This window comes from Choristoneura fumiferana, chromosome 9 (genome assembly GCF_025370935.1).
Source record: "Choristoneura fumiferana chromosome 9, NRCan_CFum_1, whole genome shotgun sequence".
Classification (NCBI taxonomy): Eukaryota; Metazoa; Arthropoda; class Insecta; order Lepidoptera; family Tortricidae; genus Choristoneura; species Choristoneura fumiferana.
Genome location: NC_133480.1, coordinates 2,334,224 through 2,356,530, shown reverse-complemented (window position 1 = coordinate 2,356,530; position 22,307 = coordinate 2,334,224). Strand labels below are relative to the sequence as shown.

The 22,307-nt window shown below is 38.4% G+C and overlaps 2 protein-coding genes across 6 annotated transcripts in view; one reads left to right on the top strand and one right to left on the bottom strand.

Moving 5' to 3' along the window:
• Positions 1-1,013, bottom strand: part of LOC141430973 (protein strawberry notch-like) — a 45,926-nt gene extending 44,913 nt beyond the window's left edge. Inside the window, 1 exon segment of the mRNA XM_074091883.1 lies at positions 841-1,013. Coding sequence (XP_073947984.1) covers positions 841-843 — 3 coding nt within the window. The 5' untranslated portion in view covers positions 844-1,013.
• A 380-nt stretch (positions 1,014-1,393) lies between these two features.
• LOC141430957 (uncharacterized) lies at positions 1,394-22,110 on the top strand. Of its 5 annotated transcripts, none has more exons than XM_074091862.1 (11): positions 1,394-1,618; positions 2,041-2,106; positions 7,356-7,434; positions 8,675-8,807; positions 11,321-11,414; positions 11,802-11,893; positions 12,124-12,228; positions 12,871-12,972; positions 14,485-14,704; positions 15,392-15,536; positions 18,054-22,110. In XM_074091862.1, exons 1-11 carry the CDS (start codon positions 1,547-1,549, stop codon positions 18,206-18,208), a joined length of 1,263 nt encoding a protein of 420 aa, XP_073947963.1. In that variant the 5' UTR covers positions 1,394-1,546; the 3' UTR covers positions 18,209-22,110. The 5 variants fall into 5 exon arrangements, with proteins under 5 accessions (XP_073947963.1, XP_073947961.1, XP_073947964.1 ...); XM_074091860.1 differs by having other exon boundaries at positions 11,309-11,414; XM_074091861.1 differs by having other exon boundaries at positions 1,395-1,618; positions 8,678-8,807; positions 11,309-11,414.
• The last annotated feature ends 197 nt before the right edge of the window (positions 22,111-22,307 follow it).

The window sequence follows — 22,307 nt, the reverse complement described above, 5'->3', positions numbered from 1 at the left end:
GTTATTATTGTTCAGGTTCATATGCAACATAATAACAACATTGTGCAATAAAGTGATCAAAATACCATACATTCAAAGACAATATAGAGATTTAAAAAAGAAAACACCCCTGGCATTGGAAATGACAGATCTGACAAAGAAACCAAACTGGTATTTTCTTTGTATTTCTGGCTATGTTATTATACTGCTTAGGTTACATAACCGATAACAAGCCTTTATAATGCAATTCTATAGGTTTTATAGATTTTCATCACCATTTTATGATGAAAATTTTACATCTGTAACTTTTATGCATTTTAGTGACATGTAGGAAAACATGTTTAAAAACAAAGTCTCATATTTTTCACTATGTTTTACAATCGAAAATGCAGTAATGTAACGTGGTTAGTAATAAATAATGATCCTACAAGCGACTAACATCGATCCAGCACGCTGGCACCGCATTGTTCGCCAATACTCTGCATAGGCTAACTGCAGCTAACAAGACCTATTCTAACGCTATACCTAGAACCTTCCGAGAAAATCAATACAGCCACACCCTGCTTGCATAATTAAGCTCTTAAAATTATCAAGACATTCTTGGTTCTAGCCAAAAACATCTAAAAACTTGAACATGTGAGAGCTCCTTTACCTGACGACACTTTTTTTTGGTTAGAATACTTGAAAACAAAGAAAAAAAGAGCAAAAAATGGTCTTTTTACGACATTCAAATAAAAAAAAACGTAATATACTATCCTAATCAGCAAGAAAACACTTAAAATATCTAAGAAATGCCCTGTAAACACATTTTTTCAACACTCAACTTCGTAAAAAAGTATCAAAACAAAAAACTATCATTACCATTTTTATAGATGATAGTACTCCCGTATAGCACTATATATAAAACGAATTAGTCAACAATAACACACAGAATTCAATTATTCACTCTTTTATCACACACACGCGAAATTACAGCGAAAAATAAATTCGTGGTATATTTAAGAAAATGCAGACGTCCCATCGGCGGTCAATGCTTCCGCCATATTAAAATTAAGAAAAAAAAAGTAAGTAAAAAAAAAAAATACGTTCGGATACAGCCACAAGAACCATCATGACAAGAAAATTACAGGACTTGTTAAAATTATGCCTATCAATTTGAAAAATTATAGGTAATCAATAATGATATTTGTCAATTATGATAAGTTAATGCGTTTAATGCTAATTTCATGAGCAATACTGTCTACAAAAGAGTAAAGTGATTTTCCACGTGAGTTCTTTGCACATGTATTCGAACGTTGTTCGTTTCAATTTACGCAGCATTTTGACGCGCGCATGCGCAACACTGCCTAGATTGGCTAAAAACCTCGATTCCGAAATAGTTCTCCCCCACTTTTGTTCCCCCTCTCATCTCTCCTCCTCAGGTTTTGCTTTGCGTACGCCGCCATATTGTCTACAATTTTGGACGACCTTGCGAGACTTACTGTTTTTCTTGATTGTTATTGATTCACCCAATTATCTTACAATATATTTTTAACTTTTAGTAGTGTAGAAGAATCTTATTTAAATCATGGATTCTTTAATAGGCTACGGTAGTGACGATGAGCACGAATCTGATCGTTATGGTGGACATCAATCGTCGGTAAGTTTTATTTTCATTTTATAAGTCCTTGGAATCGTAACAAATTAGTTTCAAAATGATGTGTTTCATCTGAATACCTTTGTGTGCTTAGTATAATGTCACCTCGTTATTGCTTTCACAGTGGTAATGTTAATAAGTATGAAAACGAAAAATCGAACCTTCAGTATTTTGTTCAATTTTGCATATTACCTATCTTTTACCAATAACACGTTATAGTAGTTTGACTACAGACATAATATAAAAATTGTATTCCAAGTCCTAAATAACAAAATAAATTTAATCGTAACGCGATTCGATAATTACAAATTCCATATGCTTCATTCTTTAGCAAATATTCACCACTAAAATCCTATTATATTTTAATGAAGAGTTAAATGGATATTAATCAGCATTCTCTGCTTGACAATAGAATAACTTTGTAGGTGGCCGGGGTGCGTCGCCGCGAAGACGACACCAACTACGAAGAAGTGAACATGGATATGAGCGAGGTAACTACCACACATTCACCATATACCTTAGAGCTTGATTTTTTCTGCCGGGCACAGACTACAGTTTTGCTTAGACTATGTGCAGCATAGTTATTTGGTTTGGCAGGAGACTTAATTGACCATTTATGCAAAAAAAAAAAAAAATTAACTGTTAGGGCTGTATAAGTAAAGACAGTCAATATTTATTGTTTTTCTATCATATATTAGAGGATAATTAATATAGGTAATCTATCTCCTTGGCCTTTCCCTAGTTTACTTTCTGTAGTCATGTTAAATTTTTAGGGCTATTTTTAAATTTGAATTCTTGAAATAATCATAGTACTAAAATGTAATAGCTCTTGAGACATACAAGACTGGTGTTCTAACTCGGCAGGGACAATCAGTCCATAGTATAGAATAGCTTAGTCTAGTCGCACAATAAGTAAATTCATTATAGTATATTAATCTATATATCACTTCATAGAAGATGTTTTCAACGATGATATTAACACTTTTATTATTTTATATGGTTACCCATTTGTAAATTGACACAAAACAAAAGTCAAATTCCCCGAGTACGCTGAGGCTCCGGAGGGACTGAGGCCTTCACGCGCGATGTAGCTACGGTCCACGTAAGTACATAGCTATAGAACCGCAAACTAAAAAACTTCAACTATCAAATTTTTGACACTCATTATTAATATATTTATAACAAACTTTGTTAAAACTTTATATACTTTGGTGCAAAAAAATAGTTTCTGAAAAGTATACACATTTAATTGCGGGATTAAAACTATAAAAACAACAAATGCGTCCAATTGTAGTAACGTAAGTACAAGGAAACAGGTAGTCTTAGTGATTTTGTATACAATTTATGATTATATTTTGTGATGATTTTAGGTTCAACTAAATCTTTGATTAGCTTATGTCCGCAGCAGCAGGGCTACTACGAAACTCGAAGTTCGTATTGTACCGTCCCTCTCCCTCTTTTATTAAATAGTATAAGTGTCAGAGGGATAGCATGACACAAACATCGAGTAGCCCTGCAGCGCTCCTGTGGAATAAAAATGGGATGATTCACACAGGATATGAATTTTGTGGGTGGGAATTCTAAATATCTGTTCTTAGTTAATATAGCTACATGACTGCCAAATTTCAAATCTCTAGCTCCAGTTAAGGCTGTGCAATGTCTTGTCAGTCACTCCGTTGTGATGCATTTTATGGTATTGAAATTTAATTATGACATGACAGTATCTAGATTTGCGATTATAATATATTTTAAAAACATTACTTGACTAAAACTCATGGCAATTTTTTTAATAAGATGGTGTGATTGGTTTTCTATATGGTGGTGGAATTCATTATACTTATCTAGAAATCATTGCTTTGTATTAGACAGGATTTAGAGATATTCAGATGATGTGGTGAAGGATAATAGAGAAGTTTTGAGAAATCTGGTAAACTAGTAAAAGCAATAATAAATTATTTATGATTGTTAGTTGTGTTAATATATTGCCGTATAAGCATAGATTGGTATTCCTGCTGCAAAACATACTGTTACAGTCTTCACTTGGCTGGTTTTATTGTTTATAGTTGTGAAAAAGATTTAGTTTTGAGATGTAATTACATGTTGTATATTCGCAACATCGGTGACATTATTAGGGCCCTAGAATATACATAGACACTGTAGCAAAAATAAATGTAGGTGTTATTAGACCACGTTGAGAATAGAAATGGAACTTAGTGATCCTCTGACAGTCGAGTTTGTAAACTTCTGTGGAAAAATTTGATCAAAAATATCTGAACACGCTTCTACGACTTTAACAATAGAGTCACAATTAATATTTTTGATCAAATTTTTGCTCAGAAGTTTAAGAACTCAACTGGACCTACATCAGAATATATACAACACGTAAATTTTAAGTTATTTTATATCATCCAAAATTAGTGTTTCAAGCTAAGTTAATGCTGGACAAAAATGCATTACCACATTTATTAAAAAAATACAAATTATTCTTATAAAATTTAGAATGTTCATTCATACTTTGTTAATCATTTAAATCATAAACTTAATGAATGGAAACCCCCAAAGTTAATTATTCTAATTTACAAATGAGTTTATGCATTACATTATCCTCTGTTAACTGAGCTTGAAACACTAATTTTGTATTATTATAACTTAAATCTCAACTGGTATGAAATTACAAGTCTTATAATTCGCATCACGGTTTTATAATTTTTTATAAGAGAAATAAATATTTATTTTATTTATGTATGTAAACTCTTTATTGTACACTTTTATTATTCAGTAGCTGTTTCCCGCGGCTTCGCCCCGTTGTAATTTTTTAAATTTTCTTCCATAAAAACCTTCTGACAATAACGAACAAAACAAAAAAAATAATTAGCGAAATAGGTCGAGCCGTTCCCGAGTTTTGCACTTAGCAACACATTTTACGATTTATTTTTATTTAAATAGAAGATAGATTAAATAGATAGATCGTCATCTCAGTCGTAAGAAGGCCACTGTTCTGTTGGACATAGGCCTCCCCCGTAGACCTGCAGTTGCTTCGGTAGGCAGCGCCTTGCATCCACCACCGTGAACCCGCGGCTTTAACCAGCTTTATTTTATTATTATTTATAATATAGTTAGTTGCTAAGTAAGACAGGTCGCAGGAATATCATGGAATAGAGTGGCTATAGAAAGACGAGAATGGAGAGACCTGACAAACGGGCATGCAAAAAATAAGCAAACGAGAAATCTATGAATAAAAGAGAAGGATAGAAGTGATGAAATACATTTATACATTCTTGTAATGTTACATGCTGTCCGATTAAAGGCTTATAATAAAATAGTTGCTAAGTGAGGAAAACTTTTGAAGCTGTAAAATCTGTCTCATATTATTACTTATTTATTAAATATACTATATCATAGTCTTCTTGGTCCACTTGTCTCCTTTTGCAAGATTTCGCCAGTCAGTAGGTATAGCTCAAAGCGCTCACGCCAGCCACGACTATGCGCTACCAGCGCTCGTTTCGGTGATGATTACCCCTTTTTTGACCCGTCTCTAGCTAAACGTACAAGATTCATTATTACGCTAAACCTATGGCACATAAAACACCTTGAAAACACACATTGAAAAAAAAGAGAATTTCAAAAATTTGCGTCATAGTTTGAGCCCGAATAGCTAATCCCAGAACCGTTTTGGGCATGCTGAGCACCAACGAGTAAGGAGCTCCATTGGAACGTAAGAAATAAATGAAAATTGACAACCAAAAGTTTTTATTTGCGTATAAGCGAACATATCCGACTTTCGGGGCCCCATGATATGGGGGGACTGGGGATGGGCTCTTGTGTCCTTATGGGAAAAACGGTAATAAACGGCGTAACCCAAAAATGACAATCCAAAATACACCAGCGTCGGCTACGGCGTGGCAGAAGCCGGTATTGTGACGGGGGGCTGTACCCCTAGTGTAAGTTTTCGGTTACAAAATACGTCTCGATCGCGTTCGCGTTAAAATCTCAATTTATATGGAAACACGAACAGCGCCTCTAGCGGAACGTTTGCGATGTTCGTGTTTCCAAACAAATTGAGATTTTAACGCGAACGCGATCGAGACGTATTTTGTAACCGAAAACTTACACTAAGGGCACTGGTGGAATGGTCCATCCAGTTAGTCTATGCTATGTTCACGATTTTTGACTGAAATTGTAACTCCAGTTTTATTGCAACAAGATAAGCGCAGTGTGTTTCTAATGCCGATAAATAAGAAATTGCATTTCTTATCGCCTTTGTCTGGGCACTGGGCATGGGCAGTGATAGGCAACTTGACTGAATTTTACTGTTTTTTCATCAACGCGTTGTGATTGGTTGGAACTTTAAAATTCTGCGTATATTTTTAAACAGCGTCCTTATAATTTTGACGTGATTCAGTTTCGTTGTTTCGAATGTTCGAATATTTCTCGTTTCTTTTTGTCGTTGTGAATCTATGTTGTTTTATGATAAAAATAAATGAAAAATACCTAACATGTTCTTTTAATGACACTGGATCACGTTTTAAAATTAGTGCACTGTAAATGTCAGTGTGATGATGTGTCGGTCTCGCAACGTCGCTATCATAAAGATAATTTATACTGGAGATTTTGTAAAACGTAAATGATTATTACTCGAAAATTTGTTTTCTAAAGATGGGCTCCCTGTATACCATAAGTACCATAACATACCGTGAATACCTAAGCCAGCTGTATTTTGTCTTACATTACGCGTGCTGCTAACCAGTCGCTGTGCTTAGAATGCGAAGAGCGTGCCGACCACGCAATTTATAGAGAAATCACTCGGCACGCTACCAGTTGCACGCAGTAATTGGGTTCAATGGCGTCCCTACGTCTCCTCTTCGACGACTGAAACTTTGATACATCTATCTTGCTTACCGCGGTACATTCAAAAGACTGAAGAGACAATTTACGATATTGCTTCTAATCGAACGCCCTTTCAGCAGCGTGTCCACCAATAATGTGCAAGGATGTCTTGCGAGGGATGTGATTTTCATTAACCAATAGAAACGCTTAATTTACACATCCTCGCACAGCACATCTCTGATGGAAACAGCTGAGGAGCGAGGCGAGGTAAATGAAGCTTCCTATTGGTTAATGAAAAACATATTCCTCGCAACACATCCTCGCACATCTCTGGTGGAAACGCTGCTTTATCTAATAACTAGGGAGCCGCCGCGCCTTCGCACGGGCACAATTATCAAAACAGTTCCCTAATCATAGGCATTTCCCACACATTTCTGCTTCAATTGAAATGGAAGATATTTTATGGCAATTTTTTTGCGCCTTGGATTATATTATTGAAGTTTTATTAAGGATTCCTATTTTTTTCTAGTAACGAATACAGCCTATGTTACTCGGGGATAATGTAGCATTCTAATGGTGAAAGATTTTTTTAAATCAGTCCAGTAGTCTAGTCTTTGAGTTTATTCGTTACAAACATACAAAAATACAAATTTTTCTTCCTTATAATATAGGTTTATCGCGATTTTATCCATCTAAATTAGTATTATTCCCGGTTGGGCTATAAACTTCTAAAACGTTAAAAAAAAGCCATAAAAAATAAACAAACTTACAATATGTGATATTTATGTATTTAATCGTAAACTTTAGGAGCAACGGACGGTTAGTTGCCAGTGCAAGTGTAAAATCGGAACGTCAGAGCAAAGGACTTGAATTTGTGTTGCCAGTGTGATAATTGTTGTGTGTCTTGTCGCAGGACTCGCAGGGACAGGAGTCGGAGCCCGAGCTGCCACCGGCGGAGCGCCCGCGTACTGACCGCCACCAAAGACGCTCTGGTGAGAGCTTTAAACTTGGTGCTATGAAATCTATTCTATTATCTGGCTCTTGATTGACCTTTTAGTGTAGCTTATTACCATGGTAACATCTCTTGAGTTACTTATTAAAATTTATGGTTTTATGGGGTACTAATCCACTAAAAGTTAAGAATCGTGACAGTTTTAAGGAAATTCCTTCAGGGTGATCACTTAAGCATGCTAATGGTACACATTACAAACATTTCTAACAAAGTGTATCACTGATGCCTGAATTATAGGACAGAATAACATACACTGAAAAGTTGATTGACCCATCTATTTAAGAGGTTCCCAATGTGGTCCAGGTTGGACCCCCAGGGGTCCACGTGAGACCAGACGAAGGTCCACGGTGGCGTGAAGAAAAATGGCGGTTTTGGGCGTTTTGGTAATATACTGGAAATAAGCAGTCAGTCAGTCAAACTTTGAAAGTGGTCTACGAAGAAGAAAGTTGGGAACCTTTGGAATAGAAAGTCACTGTAAATGAAAGTGAAACCTGTATTTTCTTTACTGCTTATGTTTACTATACGTGTTGGTGTTCCATAAAGAGTTATTGTATTACATTGTATGAATCAAAGCCGTTGATCCACTTGAGCAGCCTCAGGCCTGGTTCTATTAAAAAGCTGTATTGTCTAACGCGCTGACATACCCGATCGCATTCACCATCTCTTTCTACCCTCGTCTTATATCGAAGTGGTGAAAACGATTGTGATTCCAAGTGTGTTAGGGGTTGATCAACTTTTTCTTGTCACTCGTTGCTATAGTTACGGTCTCCTGAGTCACTCTTTAAACCGTATGTTTATAGGATTCAAATTTGCCAAACATGCTTTTTGTGGTAGTAATAAGCCCCTTCTATAATTGGTCATCTAATAAGCATGTTAGTATAATGTGACCCAACATTAAGGGGCCGTTTCACCATCCATTGGTTAGCGTTAACCGACGGTTAAATGTGATGCCGTCTCCGTCTATTCGAACAAAACAAATAGCGACGGCATCACACCTAACCGCCAGTTAACACTAATCAATGGATGTTGAAACAGCCCCTTATTCTTCTATTAAACTGTACTACTTTTGTCCCCTCGCTGACGGGAAAGAATAACAACAAGAAATAGATGATCAACCCTTAGACAATAAGCCCTCTGGCCTCAGATTGCAGAGAGGGACAAATCCTATTTGCCACTAAATGGTTTCCTAAGGGGTCCTACAGTTGATTTTGTTTGTGAAGCAGACAGCCGTGAGCGAGAGCGCGGCCGCGGGGGCTCGCGCGAGCGTCGCGACCGCGACCGCCGGCGCGACTCGCCGCGCCGCGACCGAGAGAGGGACAGACGCTCGCCAAGGCGCGATGACAGGTCCAACAGGTAAATAACATTAATTCATCATCATCATCATCATCCCAGCCTATATACGTCCCACTGCTGGGCACAGGCCTCCTCTCAGAACAAGAAGGCTTGGGCCATAGTTCCCACGCGGGCCCAGTGCGGATTGGGAACTTCACACGCACCATTGAATTGCTTCGCAGGTTTGTGCAGGTTTCCTCACGATGTTTTCCTTCACCGCAAAGCTCGTGGTAAATTTCAAATGTAATTCCGCACATGAATTTCGAAAAACTCAGAGGTGCGAGCCGGGGTTTGAACCCACGACCCTCTGTTTGAGAGGTGATAATAACATTAATTACAAGCTTTTATTTAACTTGCAATGTATGTATGACCTAGCTTTTGCCCGCGGCTTCGTCCGCGTAGAATTCGGTTATCGCGCGCTGTTATAAAAAGTAGCCTATGTCACTCTCTGGCCCATAGACTATCTCCAATCCGTCGCTCCGTTTCGACGTGAAAGACGGACAAACATACAAACACACTTTCGCATTTATAATATTATTAGTAATTAGTATATTAGTAAGTATGGATGTACGGGTCAAATCTTGCAAGTTAAATTTGACCCACTTCCAGTGATGGAATTGACTTGGAATTTGGCATATGTATGTGACAACATAATAATCTGGTAGTGACATCCTGGTGGTCCAGCCAGGATCGTCTCTGCAGGAGGAAACTCCTCAACGGTTAATGGGCATCGACTTGAAAGGAGGGTGAGCTAATTGGTCTAATGACCAATAAAGACAAGCGATATGTCACTGGATAGCTTATTCTAAGTTCTAAAACTTTTACTATGGCAGGTAGTCCCAAATCTTTGTGTCAAAAAAGTTATGGCTGCATAAAAGTAGGTTTTTTCGATACTAAGTTCCTGTATGATTTTGTTTTTTATGCGTTTTCATATGTTTTATTGTGTCTGGTTTTGCACTTTTCCGTTTTTGCTAATACCTATTCTGGTTTTCTTATCGGTTTCTGTAAACCGTCGCTGGTTACTATCTTGCGACTTCTTGATCTTTGGCTTAGTCATTTGTTATTTGTTTGATATTTGGTTGTTTTCTTATGAATATTTATATAAAGCGTTTAAAAACCGTTGTAAAGAACTAAAACCAATATAAGAACAAAAATAAGCTCATTGGTGGAAAGTTTTTTTATCTTACCATAACTTTTTTTACACAGCGATTTGAGATTTTCCGCTATAGAAAAATTTCTAAGGTATGAAAAAACTTTTCCAATTATAGATGGCTTGTCGTTATTGGTTCCTTGGCCAGAGTCCATACAAATCTGCCCATCCTCCTTTGGTATGCAAATGTAGTTTGGGTGACAATACAAGTAGTAAAAAAAATACAGTCAGCAAAAAAAGCTTGTATTGAAAATGTTTTTTTTTTTACCAAAAACTTACATCAAAATGGCGGCAAATTTACACTAGCGAATATTACTGAAATTTTCTCCCGTCAGAGTGCAGCACTAGCACAAAACCGTTAACAGTTTTTTGAGTATCTTAAATGCCATAATATTGTATTAGGTATATAATTATATTTGAAATTCACTTTTTTCAATATAGTGGTGTTTTTTGAACATAGTAGTATAGTGGTGTTTTATGTGAAATATGCCATAGGTTTACCGTAATAATGAATATTGTACGTTTAGCTACAAAAACTGGTCAAAAAGGAGGTAGTCAGCACCGAAACGAGCATTTTCATTGTACATATATTAATAATGCATATGAAAATAATGAATGGCATCGACTTGAAATTTGGTACGGAAATTTAGTTTACATGACAATACAAACAACTACAGTTAGCAGAAAGTAAAGCCAGCAAAAAAAGCTTAAATGTAAAGTGAAGTTTTAAACTTTCGATTAGCCCTTTTTTGGACCGTATCTTTGTCTGACATCGATGCCCCGGCGGCGTCGATACGCTCTCTTTAGAAAGGTGTCGCGAACCAATTACAACGTGTTAGGAATTCGCAGTATTCAAAAGATTGGGAACCCCTGAGCTAGTCGATTGAATTGGCGAATATGACGCCATAACTAGGTATTTCAATTCACTTATTCATTCAAACAGTGACATTATTGTTAGTAAATCATCTATTGTTAGTAAAATTACAGTTAATGTCACAATTAAAAATAGTAATAATAACAAATAGTTAGTCAAAACTATATGAGCCGTTGGAATGGTGGCACAGGTGCGTGTAGATATATTTATTAGTAACAAAATAACAATGATATTTACATCGATAGTAACAATAGAGTTATATTTCCAAAAAAAAATTTTTTTAATAATGTTATTATGGCATCCTACGGAACGGACATTTAAAACTCCAAAAAACTGTTTGCGGTTTGTGCTAATGCTGCATTCTGACAGCTGAACATTGCAAAGTCAAAGTCAAAATAGTGCAGTAATAGTCCCTATTCTGATTCCCTTTAAAAATCATTCCCACAAACGAAACACCGGTAAAAACTAGTTTTACAGTAATCTAATTGGTGTGCACAGATCGGAGGGCAGATCGGAGCGGTCGGAGCGCGGGCGTTTCGAGAGCTCCCGGCGCGGCCTGCTGGGCGATCGACCTGATGACAGGTCCGACACAAGGACTGACAAGGTAAATTAAAGACTTTAAAAAAATACGGGGACTCTATCCCGCACTTCCTGGCGTGGGTAAACATTCGATCGTCCATATTTCCCACGTTTATTAGCACAACGGAAGGACAAGTGGCACCGGTATTGTCTTGTTTAGTAAAAATTTTACCCTGAACATCATCTTTTTTACTGAATATTTACCCGCGTAGCGGGCCAAGCGTGTTAAATCTAGGTTGCACTGTAGCCTCCCTCATGGGCTAACTCGAATGTAATGTTTTTTTTTATCGAATAAGTTTTCTCTTGCGCCAGACGCGATTCGAAACCACGACTCTTGGTTACACTTGCATGTTATTCGTTGATCAAACATACTGCTGATAAAAATAAGTAATATGTAATGTTTTGTTGGTAGCCCCCGGCGCTGATGGACTTGAAACCTTTCGGCGGCGACGCTCCGCCGCAGCACGCGCGCTCGCAGGACGCCCGCGATGCTGTCTCACCCAGGTAACATCTTACAGTTCCGTACCTCAGCTCAGCCGGCAAGACGAAATAATAAATAAATAACTTTTTCTTAGGAACGCGTGGAGCTGAAATCAGTACCAACCAGTACCAGTTTTTGGAGCAACCTTTTGGAGCAGTGACAAAATCAGACTGCTTATAAAAAAAATGAAAACTTTTTTTTTACCCTTTTTTTGGTGGTAACCTAATTTTTTCTCATTTATCGTCGCCCGCAGATTCGTGGATCGCGATCGTCGCGACAGAGACAAAGAACCGCGCGAGAGAGAGCGCGACAGGGACAACAGAGAGAGCCGGCACAGCCGCCGCTCCGAGGAGAGAAGGTGAGTTCCGAAATAACCATACATTTACATACCATACAAACAAACACATTTACAGAGTGTTCAATAATAGACAATTTAGAGGATTCGTGTGGGTCGATTCGTAAGAGCTGGCGCGAATGGATTGAACGAAAGTAATATCACTTAAGACATTTTTGTAGGAAATTGACTGATGCATGTGATTTTCGTATTTGTGTAAAGTGTATTCAAATAGGTAAATACAGATATTTTCATCTACTCTACACATTCAAATCGTACATAGACTTGTAACTACTCTTGTTGCGCTGTAGTTCGGGGAGTGAGTCTACGGGATTTCATGTAGTGTAGCGACTTGGAAGATCTTTGTTTTTAAGCATATTTTGACGACCAGATGGCCTAGTGGTTAGAGAACCTGACTACGAAGCTTGAGGTCCCGGGTTCGATTCCCGTGTCGGGGCAGATATTTGTATGAAAAATACGAATGTTTGTTCTCGGGTCTTGGGTGTTTAATATGTATTTTAGTATGTATCTATATCTATATAATTATATTTATCCGTTGCTTAGTACCCATAACACAAGCTTTGCTAGGCTTACTTTGGGACTAGGTCAATTGGTGTGAATTGTCCCGTGATATTTTTATTTTTATTTTTTATATGTTTGTTCCAGGTCGCGTGAGCCGCGCGACTCCCGCGGCGACAAGCGCGAGGGCCGCTCGCGGTCGCGCGGCGCCGGCGCCGCCTTCCCGCCCCCACCCTCGCACACTGCCACGTAAGTTTTAATAACAAATACATATTTGGGTCAATCAAGTTATTCTTGTTTGTTATTCTGTCCCGTTGTCCAACCAAGAGACTACAGTGACGGAGTTTCTTTAAAAAAAAAGCAGCCATGAAGGGTTCCGTAGCAGAGCAAGTAACATAATATAAAAGTTTCCTTTCATATTCATATTCATATATTTATTCAAAAAACAATACAAGTATTGTGTTTGAAATAACATAAATAAAAAATAGCATATACATGGCAACATTACAAAAAGCTTAACCTATATCGACACGTCATTAAATATTTCTTCCATGCTATAAAAACAATTTCTTGACAAAACTTTTTTTAACTTTACTTTACGATTTATGATGTATTAAAAAAAACTACTTACTAGATCTCGTTCAAACCAATTTTCGGTGGAAGTTGGCATGGTAATGTACATCAAATATATTTTTTAGTTTTATCATTCTCTTATTTTAGAAGTTACTGAAGGGGGGGGGGGAGCACATTTGTGTGTCTCGCGCACGCAAATTATTCAGTTTAGAAAAAAATGATATTAGAAACCTTAATATCATTTTTAAAGACCTATCCATAGATACCCCACACGTATGGGTTTGATGAAAAATAAATGTTGAGTGTAAGTTCTAAGTAGGGGGAACCCCAAATTTTTTTTTCTATTTTTGTGTGAAAATCTTAATGCGGTTCACAGAATAACACTTACCAAGTTTCAACAGTATAGTTCTTACAGTTTCGGAAAAAAGTGGCTGTGACATACGGACGGACAGACAGACAGACAGACATGACGAATCCATAAGGGTTCCGTTCTTTGCCATTTGGCTACGTAACCCTAAAACTGTTGTAATATGTGCTATAGGTAGTACCACCAGCATTGAAGTCACGCACACAAGAACATGTCGTGTAATGACAACAGAGTTTTGACATTTAGTCATTTAATTCATTCTCCTTTTGTGCAATCAGTTATTTTTGTAGCTGTGTGTGTCTAATCATTCACTTCAACTCTCGTGCCACTATCTATACTAATCCGACGTCTAGAATGTACGCTCGATGAATTTTAACCACAGAAAGCATATAGAACCATGGCTACGAGAAAACGTTGATCGACCCACTTAAACGTCCCAAACCTGAGAGCAAATATTCATATTATTCATATAAATATCGGCCCTAATAGAGGATTATGGAGTCGGGATGTCATGTTTCATAGTCAGGTTCTTTAACCACTTGACTGTAGTCGTCAGTCGCCGTCAGTTTAAGGCTGAGTTTTCATCAGAGATGTGCGAGGGATGTGTTCATCATGAACCAATAGAAATGGTCCATTTACCTTTCCTCTTCCACTCAGCTGTTTCCATTAGAGATGGATGTGCTGTGTGCGTTTCTGTCGGTTCATGACAAACATTCCTCGCAACTCATCCTCGCACATCTCTGGTGGAAACGCAGTCTAAATATCCCTGGTAGTTTTTTTTTTTTTCTATCTGCTCACAATAATATTTCAACTCGTTACAGTTGCGGCCCCAGCGAGCGGCGCTCCCCGGGCAACGACTACCGGCCGTCCTCGTACAAAGTGAACCGCAAGCTGGAGGTGATGGAGAAGATGGGGCTCCAGATCAAGACGCCCGACGGGTCCATGGCCACCGCGCAGCAGCTGCGCGCCGCCGCGCACGAGCCCGGCGCGCCGCTGCCGTCCTACTACAGCGCCGGCGCGGGTGCCAAGATACTCGACCAGGTCACTCGTAGCACTGCTAACGAATGGAATTCGTTCCCATCCTCTGTATCCCAGATAAATAGATTAATCAACTTTTTAGTGTTGTTATTCTGTCCTGTACTGTAACCCAGGAGACATCAGTGATACACTTTGTTTGAAAGATGTTTGCAATTTATACAATTAGCACACTTTGGATATGAGCCATCAGGAAATTGCCTTGAAACCTTCAGAACTAACTTTTAGTGGATTTGTACCCCATAAATCAGACTTTTAATAGGTGACCCAGGAGACGTTACCATGACAACAAGCTACACTAAAAAGTTGATTGAACCACATACAACCTAGGATTCTTCAATGCTTAGAGTAGGCTGTTACTGAACAGTGAGATACACCTTTGGCCTTATCTGCACTTTACATCATGTGGCATAGGGGACAATCACCTGTAATGTGCCCCGTTGAAGCAAAATTTCTGACTGCTTTAACTGTCTCATTGGCTGTCGCACCACCACCATGGTACCCATCCAGTCCAACGACAACTGTCGCTCCCTCCGCTTGTCGTGACGTATGCGCTTGAAACAGCAACACCCACCCTTTGACTCCGAGATCCAAAAGGTCACTTTGGACCTCGTCCTTCCAGCGGTATCTGGGACGACCAACCGGTTTGAACCGGAGTGTTTCTGTGATATTTATCTATTGTATCTCCTCCAGGTGGCGAAACGCAAGCTCCTGTGGGCTCACAAGAGCAAGTCTGAGGCGGAGGAGGCGGCGCGCTGGTCCGGCACGCGGTTCGCTTCAGACAGCGACGGCCGGCAGGCTGACAAGTTCATGCGGCTGATGGGCATCAAGGACAAAGGTCAGACGCGCACGCGCACCGTCTGCGAACGGAGTTGCTTGATTATTGCACTATTTGGGTTGATCAACTTTTTCTTGTATCTCGTTGCCATGGTTACGTCCCCTGGACAACTCTTTAAAACCATCAGATCATATAGAAATATATGCTTTCTGTGGTTTAAATTAATCGAGCGTACATTTTAGTCGTAAATACAAGCCTATTATTTTATGGACTATCTCCTAAGCATATATTATGACTATAACATAACAGTGTTGTTTTTTTTAAATAAACAAGAAAAAGTCCATTGACCCATTTACAAATTTAGTGCACAATGGTTGACCATCTTATTTTACCGGCACTACCCATCGTACAGCTGTTTTGACATTTGACTCATCATCATGATCATGTGCCCAGGTATAAATATAATCTGCACATTGTTAGGACACGATAAACGAATTCTTCGCAGACTAAGTCGTGTCGTGGGCAACAGCAAGTGACTTCACATTATCCATACTAATATTATAAATGCGACAGTGTGTGTGTTTGTTCGTCTTTTACGTCGAAACGGAGCGACGGATCGACGTTATTTTTGGCATAGAGATAGTTTTATTGGCCAAAGTGACATAGACTACTTTTTATCCCGGAAAAATGCACACAGTTCCCGAGGGAACAGCGCGCGATAACCGAATTCCACGCGGGTGAAGCCGCGGGCAAAAGCTTGTATAAATATATGGTTATAGCGCTTATATAAGTCAAAAAAAGCATGTCAGTTAAATGGTGGTATAAATTTAATAACCTATTACTCAACCATTTGAAATTAGAATGACGTCAGTTGCTTCTTTGCCGATAGCGTCAAAGTGTAAACTGGAAACTTGACAAACAATTAAACGTTTGTAAAAGTCGTTGGAAACCTGAGTCCTCAGTGCGTATATCAGCTTGTTTTTAGTTGACAAACAAATATTTCCTTTCTCCACTTCGTAGCCTAAACTATTTCTGCGCAGGCAGCCAGCCAAATGGAACGCATTATGTAGAAAAGAGCCATTTTTTCTTTGTATTTTAATTTTGCCTACTTAGTGTTTAGGATTGACTTGAAATTTGATATAAATGTATATATTGAATGACAAGATGAGTATAGTAATAAGAAATACAGTTTACTTATTGAAAAAGCTTGTATTATAAAGTATTTTTTTAATTGAGACACTTTTTAACGCGTGAGTGTTGTGTTGCGTATTTGCGCATGAATCTGAGTATGTGCATGTGTGTGAGAGAAAGATAGGTAGCGATTTATTTACACATATTCAGTAAACAAACAGGGTAAATACATTGAGAAGGAAATGATTTTGAAAGAATATCAAATAATCTAAATCGCTGTGATCGCAGTCTTTTAGTTTGTTGTTATGAGCGAGAGTGAAACCCTCTTTGTCTATTTATTAAGTTGGTCCTGACGGCAGATTATATGAGGCAACATCAGTCTGATTTGTCTTAGCTATTTTTTGCATAACTCGGACGCATGAGGTGATATGACGGCGGTGTCAACGGCGCGTGCTTGCGACGTCCGGTCATTTGGCCAAGCGCCGGACTGCTAATTGGCCGGTTCGTAGACGCCCAGATCACCGGTTCTTTATTGCTTATGAGCGAAAGTGGTTTTTTTTTTAAATAAATAAATATCACGGGACAATTCACACCAATTGACCTAGTCCCAAAGTAAGCTTAGCAAAGCTTGTGTTATGGGTACTAAGCAACGGATAAATATAATTATATAGATAGATACATACTTAAATACATGTTTCTTGCCAAGTTTCTTGCGGCGCATTCTTCTTGGCAATGATGGTCTTTCCGAAAGCGCTGGTAGTTTAAAAAAATGACGTGTAACCATTGCGGCCTATTTACTGAATAAATCATTTGAACTTTTTTTTTTAATTTTGAATTTGAATTTGACATAGTAAACACCCAAGACCCGAGAACAAACATTCGTATTTTTTATACAAATATCTGCCCCGACACGGGAATCGAACCCAGGACCTCAAGCTTCGTAGTCAGGTTCTCTAATCACTAGGCCATCTGGTCGTCGAAATCGAATCTGAAGTTGCGGTTTGAAGATTTCTTTGTTATGATGGCCAGGCAAATGTATAAGAAGGTTATCTGATGGGAAATGATCACGAGCATTCATGAATACCAATAAATCCGGGAAAGTCACTGGTCTGTTGCTAGCCAAGGAAGCATAAACCCTTTTCTTAGAAGGCCCAATGTCATAATTGTCTAGAAATACTGCCAACATTTCACTGCAAATGGCAGAAAGTGACGAAAGACATTTCTTTCGACGCGACAGACCGCCATTCATCGAGATGGTAAATGGAATTTAGAACCTGCACGGAAATGAATTATCAGGTCGTATTTAACGTGTTCTCTCATTTAGCTTCAGTATACAGCCGTTTTGACGTTCCATATTAATGGATGTGTATTCCGATTGAGAACCGACTTTTCCCGATGTAACTACATTATTCACTATCTGTATCTAATTCTTTCCTTTTCCAACAGCCGCCATAAAGCAAGAAGCCCCAGAGAAGGCAGCCGACCCCATCAAGAAGCAAGAGGAGCTCTTCCAAGCGATGCAGGCCCAGTACGAGGTGGCCCGAGCCACGACCCACACTATGAGAGGAGTCGGCCTCGGCTTCCAGCGGGGACAGTACTAAGTGAAAGTGATAGACAAGTCTTGAAGTGTTTTAAGTGGACATAAGTGTCTTTAAAGTGGCCATGTACGTGCTAGTAGATAATGCATGAATACTAAATGCGAAACTTACGTATGTCACAAATGGAATATCACAAGATTTGGACGGATCATCCTCAGCATCAGCTTGAGACATGATTAGGATCAACCCTACACAGCTCAGTGGATTAAAGTTGTTAATCGCCGTATCAACGCGTAATATTCATATTTTTGATTGTCCATTGTACAGTCAACAACAAAGATATTGATATGGCCAAAGTTCCAAAATTATGTACATTACATATTTACTGTTTCACGACGCCCGATTGGGAACCACGCTAACCTTAATGAACTGAGTTGATTGGGGTCTCTGATCACGCCTCCAGAATCGTTCAGTTTGTAGTCATATGTATGTAATACTGCAAAGGTCACCTACCTATGCCACGCGCCACGCGCCTTTGAAAGCCTGAACTTGGCTCCTAATTTCGAAGCGAAAGATGAGGATTCGCTCCATAGTTTTTATTTAACATGCTGCTCCATTAAGGATGCCTGGGGCGAGGGTTGGCAATCATGTTTACGCCACTCTCAAGTGGGTTATGCGAAGAGAAGCGAGAGGTTTGGACTAAAGCCTGAATCCGGACAGCCGGTGTGTGAGGCGCCGGCGATACCGTTAGGAACTAAATAGCTAAAGTTAAGCTTATTTGTGGTCTTTGGCTGCTCATAGAGAGGTGGCTCCAGAGATATTGGGACTGTAGGCATTGCTGCCACGGCTGTATTACTAGTATACTGATAGGTGGAAGCACGGTGTAATGGTCTGTGTGTCGCTCCCTTTTCAACAGCAGTTTTGCTTTCTCACTCAAACTAGTACAATCAAGAAATCGTTTACTTCATACTTGTTCAGTTTGATTCAGTTGGCGCTTGACTGGTTGGTCATTCGGAACAATTCAGTGTACCAGTATGTTTGCTTGCTGTCTCGAGATATCGTGCTATATGTATTAAGAGCAGGAAAGAGATGGGAATAATTCATTGAAATGGTGTCAGAAATTAATTATTTTATTTACTATGTGTGTGTACTACCAAACACGGACAGCTCTACCATACTCAACCTAAAGTCGACTGGCACTGTCTTATCCAACCTCAACATTGGCGGAATCATTGCATCGTTTGATGGGGCCATTAAAATCCCAAAAATGGAATTGAATTGAATGCTATGTGTACTTTGGTTCGAGACTTTGTGCTGTTTACAAGACTTGCCTTCCGTCCAAGCTTGCGAGGCTGTGTAGCCGGATTAAAAGTCACTGCTTCTACAAGTAACTTTGTCACTTTCGTCTCCTGAGTCACGGGACAGAAATCAGGACTTAAAAGTTGATTGACTCATGTACTACTGTTTAGCCAGAGATATACTTGGGTAGTCAAGTCAGTAATATCACAGTATAACGAGTTTTCTCTACAGTAGGCCGACGCCTTTGAAGTTGAGCGATACTGCAGCCTGTGTAGGTATTTACGCAAGTAAGGAAGGGTTGTCACAAATTTAAAATTTGGAAGGTAGATGTCTTTTACGAAACGGTACATAGTGGTATTGCGAAATTATATAAAACAAAATGAATTAGGGGTGGCATACTTACTAGGGGTAAAAAGTATTAAATTATACTATTTTTGAAAAAAAAAACTTTTTTCTACAAAATATACTTTCATAGATTAGTAACCGACAAATACTTTCGGTTTCTGGACTTAACGAACTTAAAGTTCCTGTTATTGAATTTAATTAAATAAAAAATAAATAAAATTAATTATATAAATAGATGAAATCTTAGTTCCTTATTTATGCGAGATGAAAATTTGCACGCACTCACAGTACATGTCGTCTGCACCATAATAAATTTTATTATAAATTGAAACGTTAAAAAAACGCGATAGCCCTAGAAGACTTGTCCCAAGCTACTAAGAACGGCGAAGTATGCAGCTGGGGCTCCTTCCACCCGCGTCTCACCCCTCACGCCCCGCACGATTGCTCTGTCTAGTCGTCTCCGTCGGATTACTGTAGGGAAACTTGTTATACTGTGGTAATATTTTGTGATCATGAATCAATTCCAACATGATGTCGATGTGTCAATTAACCATAACATTTCCCTTTTTTCTTATGTCAATTTCTAAAGCACTCTTATAACTGCAGTTGCTCAATTATGAAGTCTTGTGGCTGTTTGTTTCCCTGTCAAAAATGCCACAAATACCAACTAGTCGTCTATTGTGATGCTCACCATGTCACGAAGGTTCCTCTGTGCAAAGAAAGTGATTTAGGGCCTACGCTAGCTGGCGCGGGTGTACGGAGCGGGCGCGGGTGCAGGTGAAATTGTTCAATAGGTAAACCAATGTTGCACGCCCATGCAAACAGCGTGCAGCGTCAGGTAGCGTCGGTCCTTAACCATTAATAAGGCCCCATTTATTGGAGAATACTACCACATAATCAAAAGCAGCTATCGAATACATACCTGACAAAGGATGTTTTTATAGCTATAAGTATTTTCAATAATTACAATTGATATTGCAACTTATACTTAATATGATAAGGTTGAATTTCCAAGTCAATGCATGTTGTCGCTAAATCGCCTCTGCCTTTTAAGGGTTAAACCTCAATAAAACGAGTGTAATTCTTTTGAGTCGCATAACTTACGTTGCGGTCGGTTACGTACTAAAATCATGTTAGTTCCACTGATTATGTAAAATAGGATGCCAGTTTTGTATGAAACAAAATTATGCGACTCAAAAAAACTATTCTCGTTTAGCCGAGCCCTGAAGCGTTATTAAAACTGCCTGTAGTTTAGTTTAAAACTATACCTTGTTCTTTATTAATGAAAAATTGTTGATAATGTTTGACTGGGTCATATGTGTGTCTAAAACTACTAAAATCGGAACTGAAACGTTTGCATTTTACTTATTTTGTATGAAAAATCAATCACATATAAACTATTTGAAAAATAGCAGAACACAAGGTGTAGAAGTCAATACATTGGAATTATGCACTATTTTAGAGGATGTTCCTTTTTTCATTTGACTGTAACCAGCGCTATGTGAAATGTACGAGTGTGAAGTCTAATTCGCCATTACTCTCGCACACAGGTGACAGTCGATATGTGAATCCTCTACCATGTAATGTAAGTTAAAATTGGACGAAAGCTTTGTCTGGGATTTACGCTAGTACGCTAAGGTATATATATACAAATGACAGACTGAATGACTAATATCTTCAATTTCGAGTGCTCGAAATTACTATTACCATCTGTACACAAGTTTATTGATTAGCTAGAATTTTGTATCAGCTGGCTATCTATGAATTAAGTCACACTAATTTTGGTATTTTTGGAGCTCCCCTTCTTCAGGGGGAGGGGAGCTCAGGATTGTGACACAATTATTTGGTTCGTGTTTTACAAATTGGGGTTTGGTTTATGTACGCCTGAATAATTTGTCGCCCTGGAATGTATGACAATTAGCCCTGATAGTTTGTCTAGTGTACAAATTACAAGAGGGTACATTTTTTTAAAGTATTAAGAGCATTACGTACACTCCAGGGCCGCATTCGTTCAGGCGTACATTAACCTACACCCACAAATTAGGCATATCCTGCTAGGGTTTCCTTCAATTTGACATTGCTATTGCAGGAAAAATTTGCTTGAGGAATCAGAACTCTATGTGAATGTTAAATTAACTGCTATTTGTGTGATAAATAATTTAATTTAGTGAGAGTAATTTATAGGTTAAACTATTCGTGTGGTCGCAGATCTTCCGCGTATGATATAAAATAAAATAGTTTTGTAAATCCTGTTAGTTATAGATTGTGGTGTAATTATTATAATTTATTTGGTTAAGTCAATAAAAGTTATCAAGATATTATATATTGGTTTATCTTTACATATTACCTAGCACGAATATAAGTATCAATCATCATTCATCACTTATTCACTGCTGAAGTACGTAAACAACGAAAATAGTTTAAGGAAACGTAGTATAAAAAGCATGGTTCACAAGTTGCTCCCTATATATACTGTAGTCACGAAACAGAAGAACTGTAGTCTTTGAGTTGCCTTACA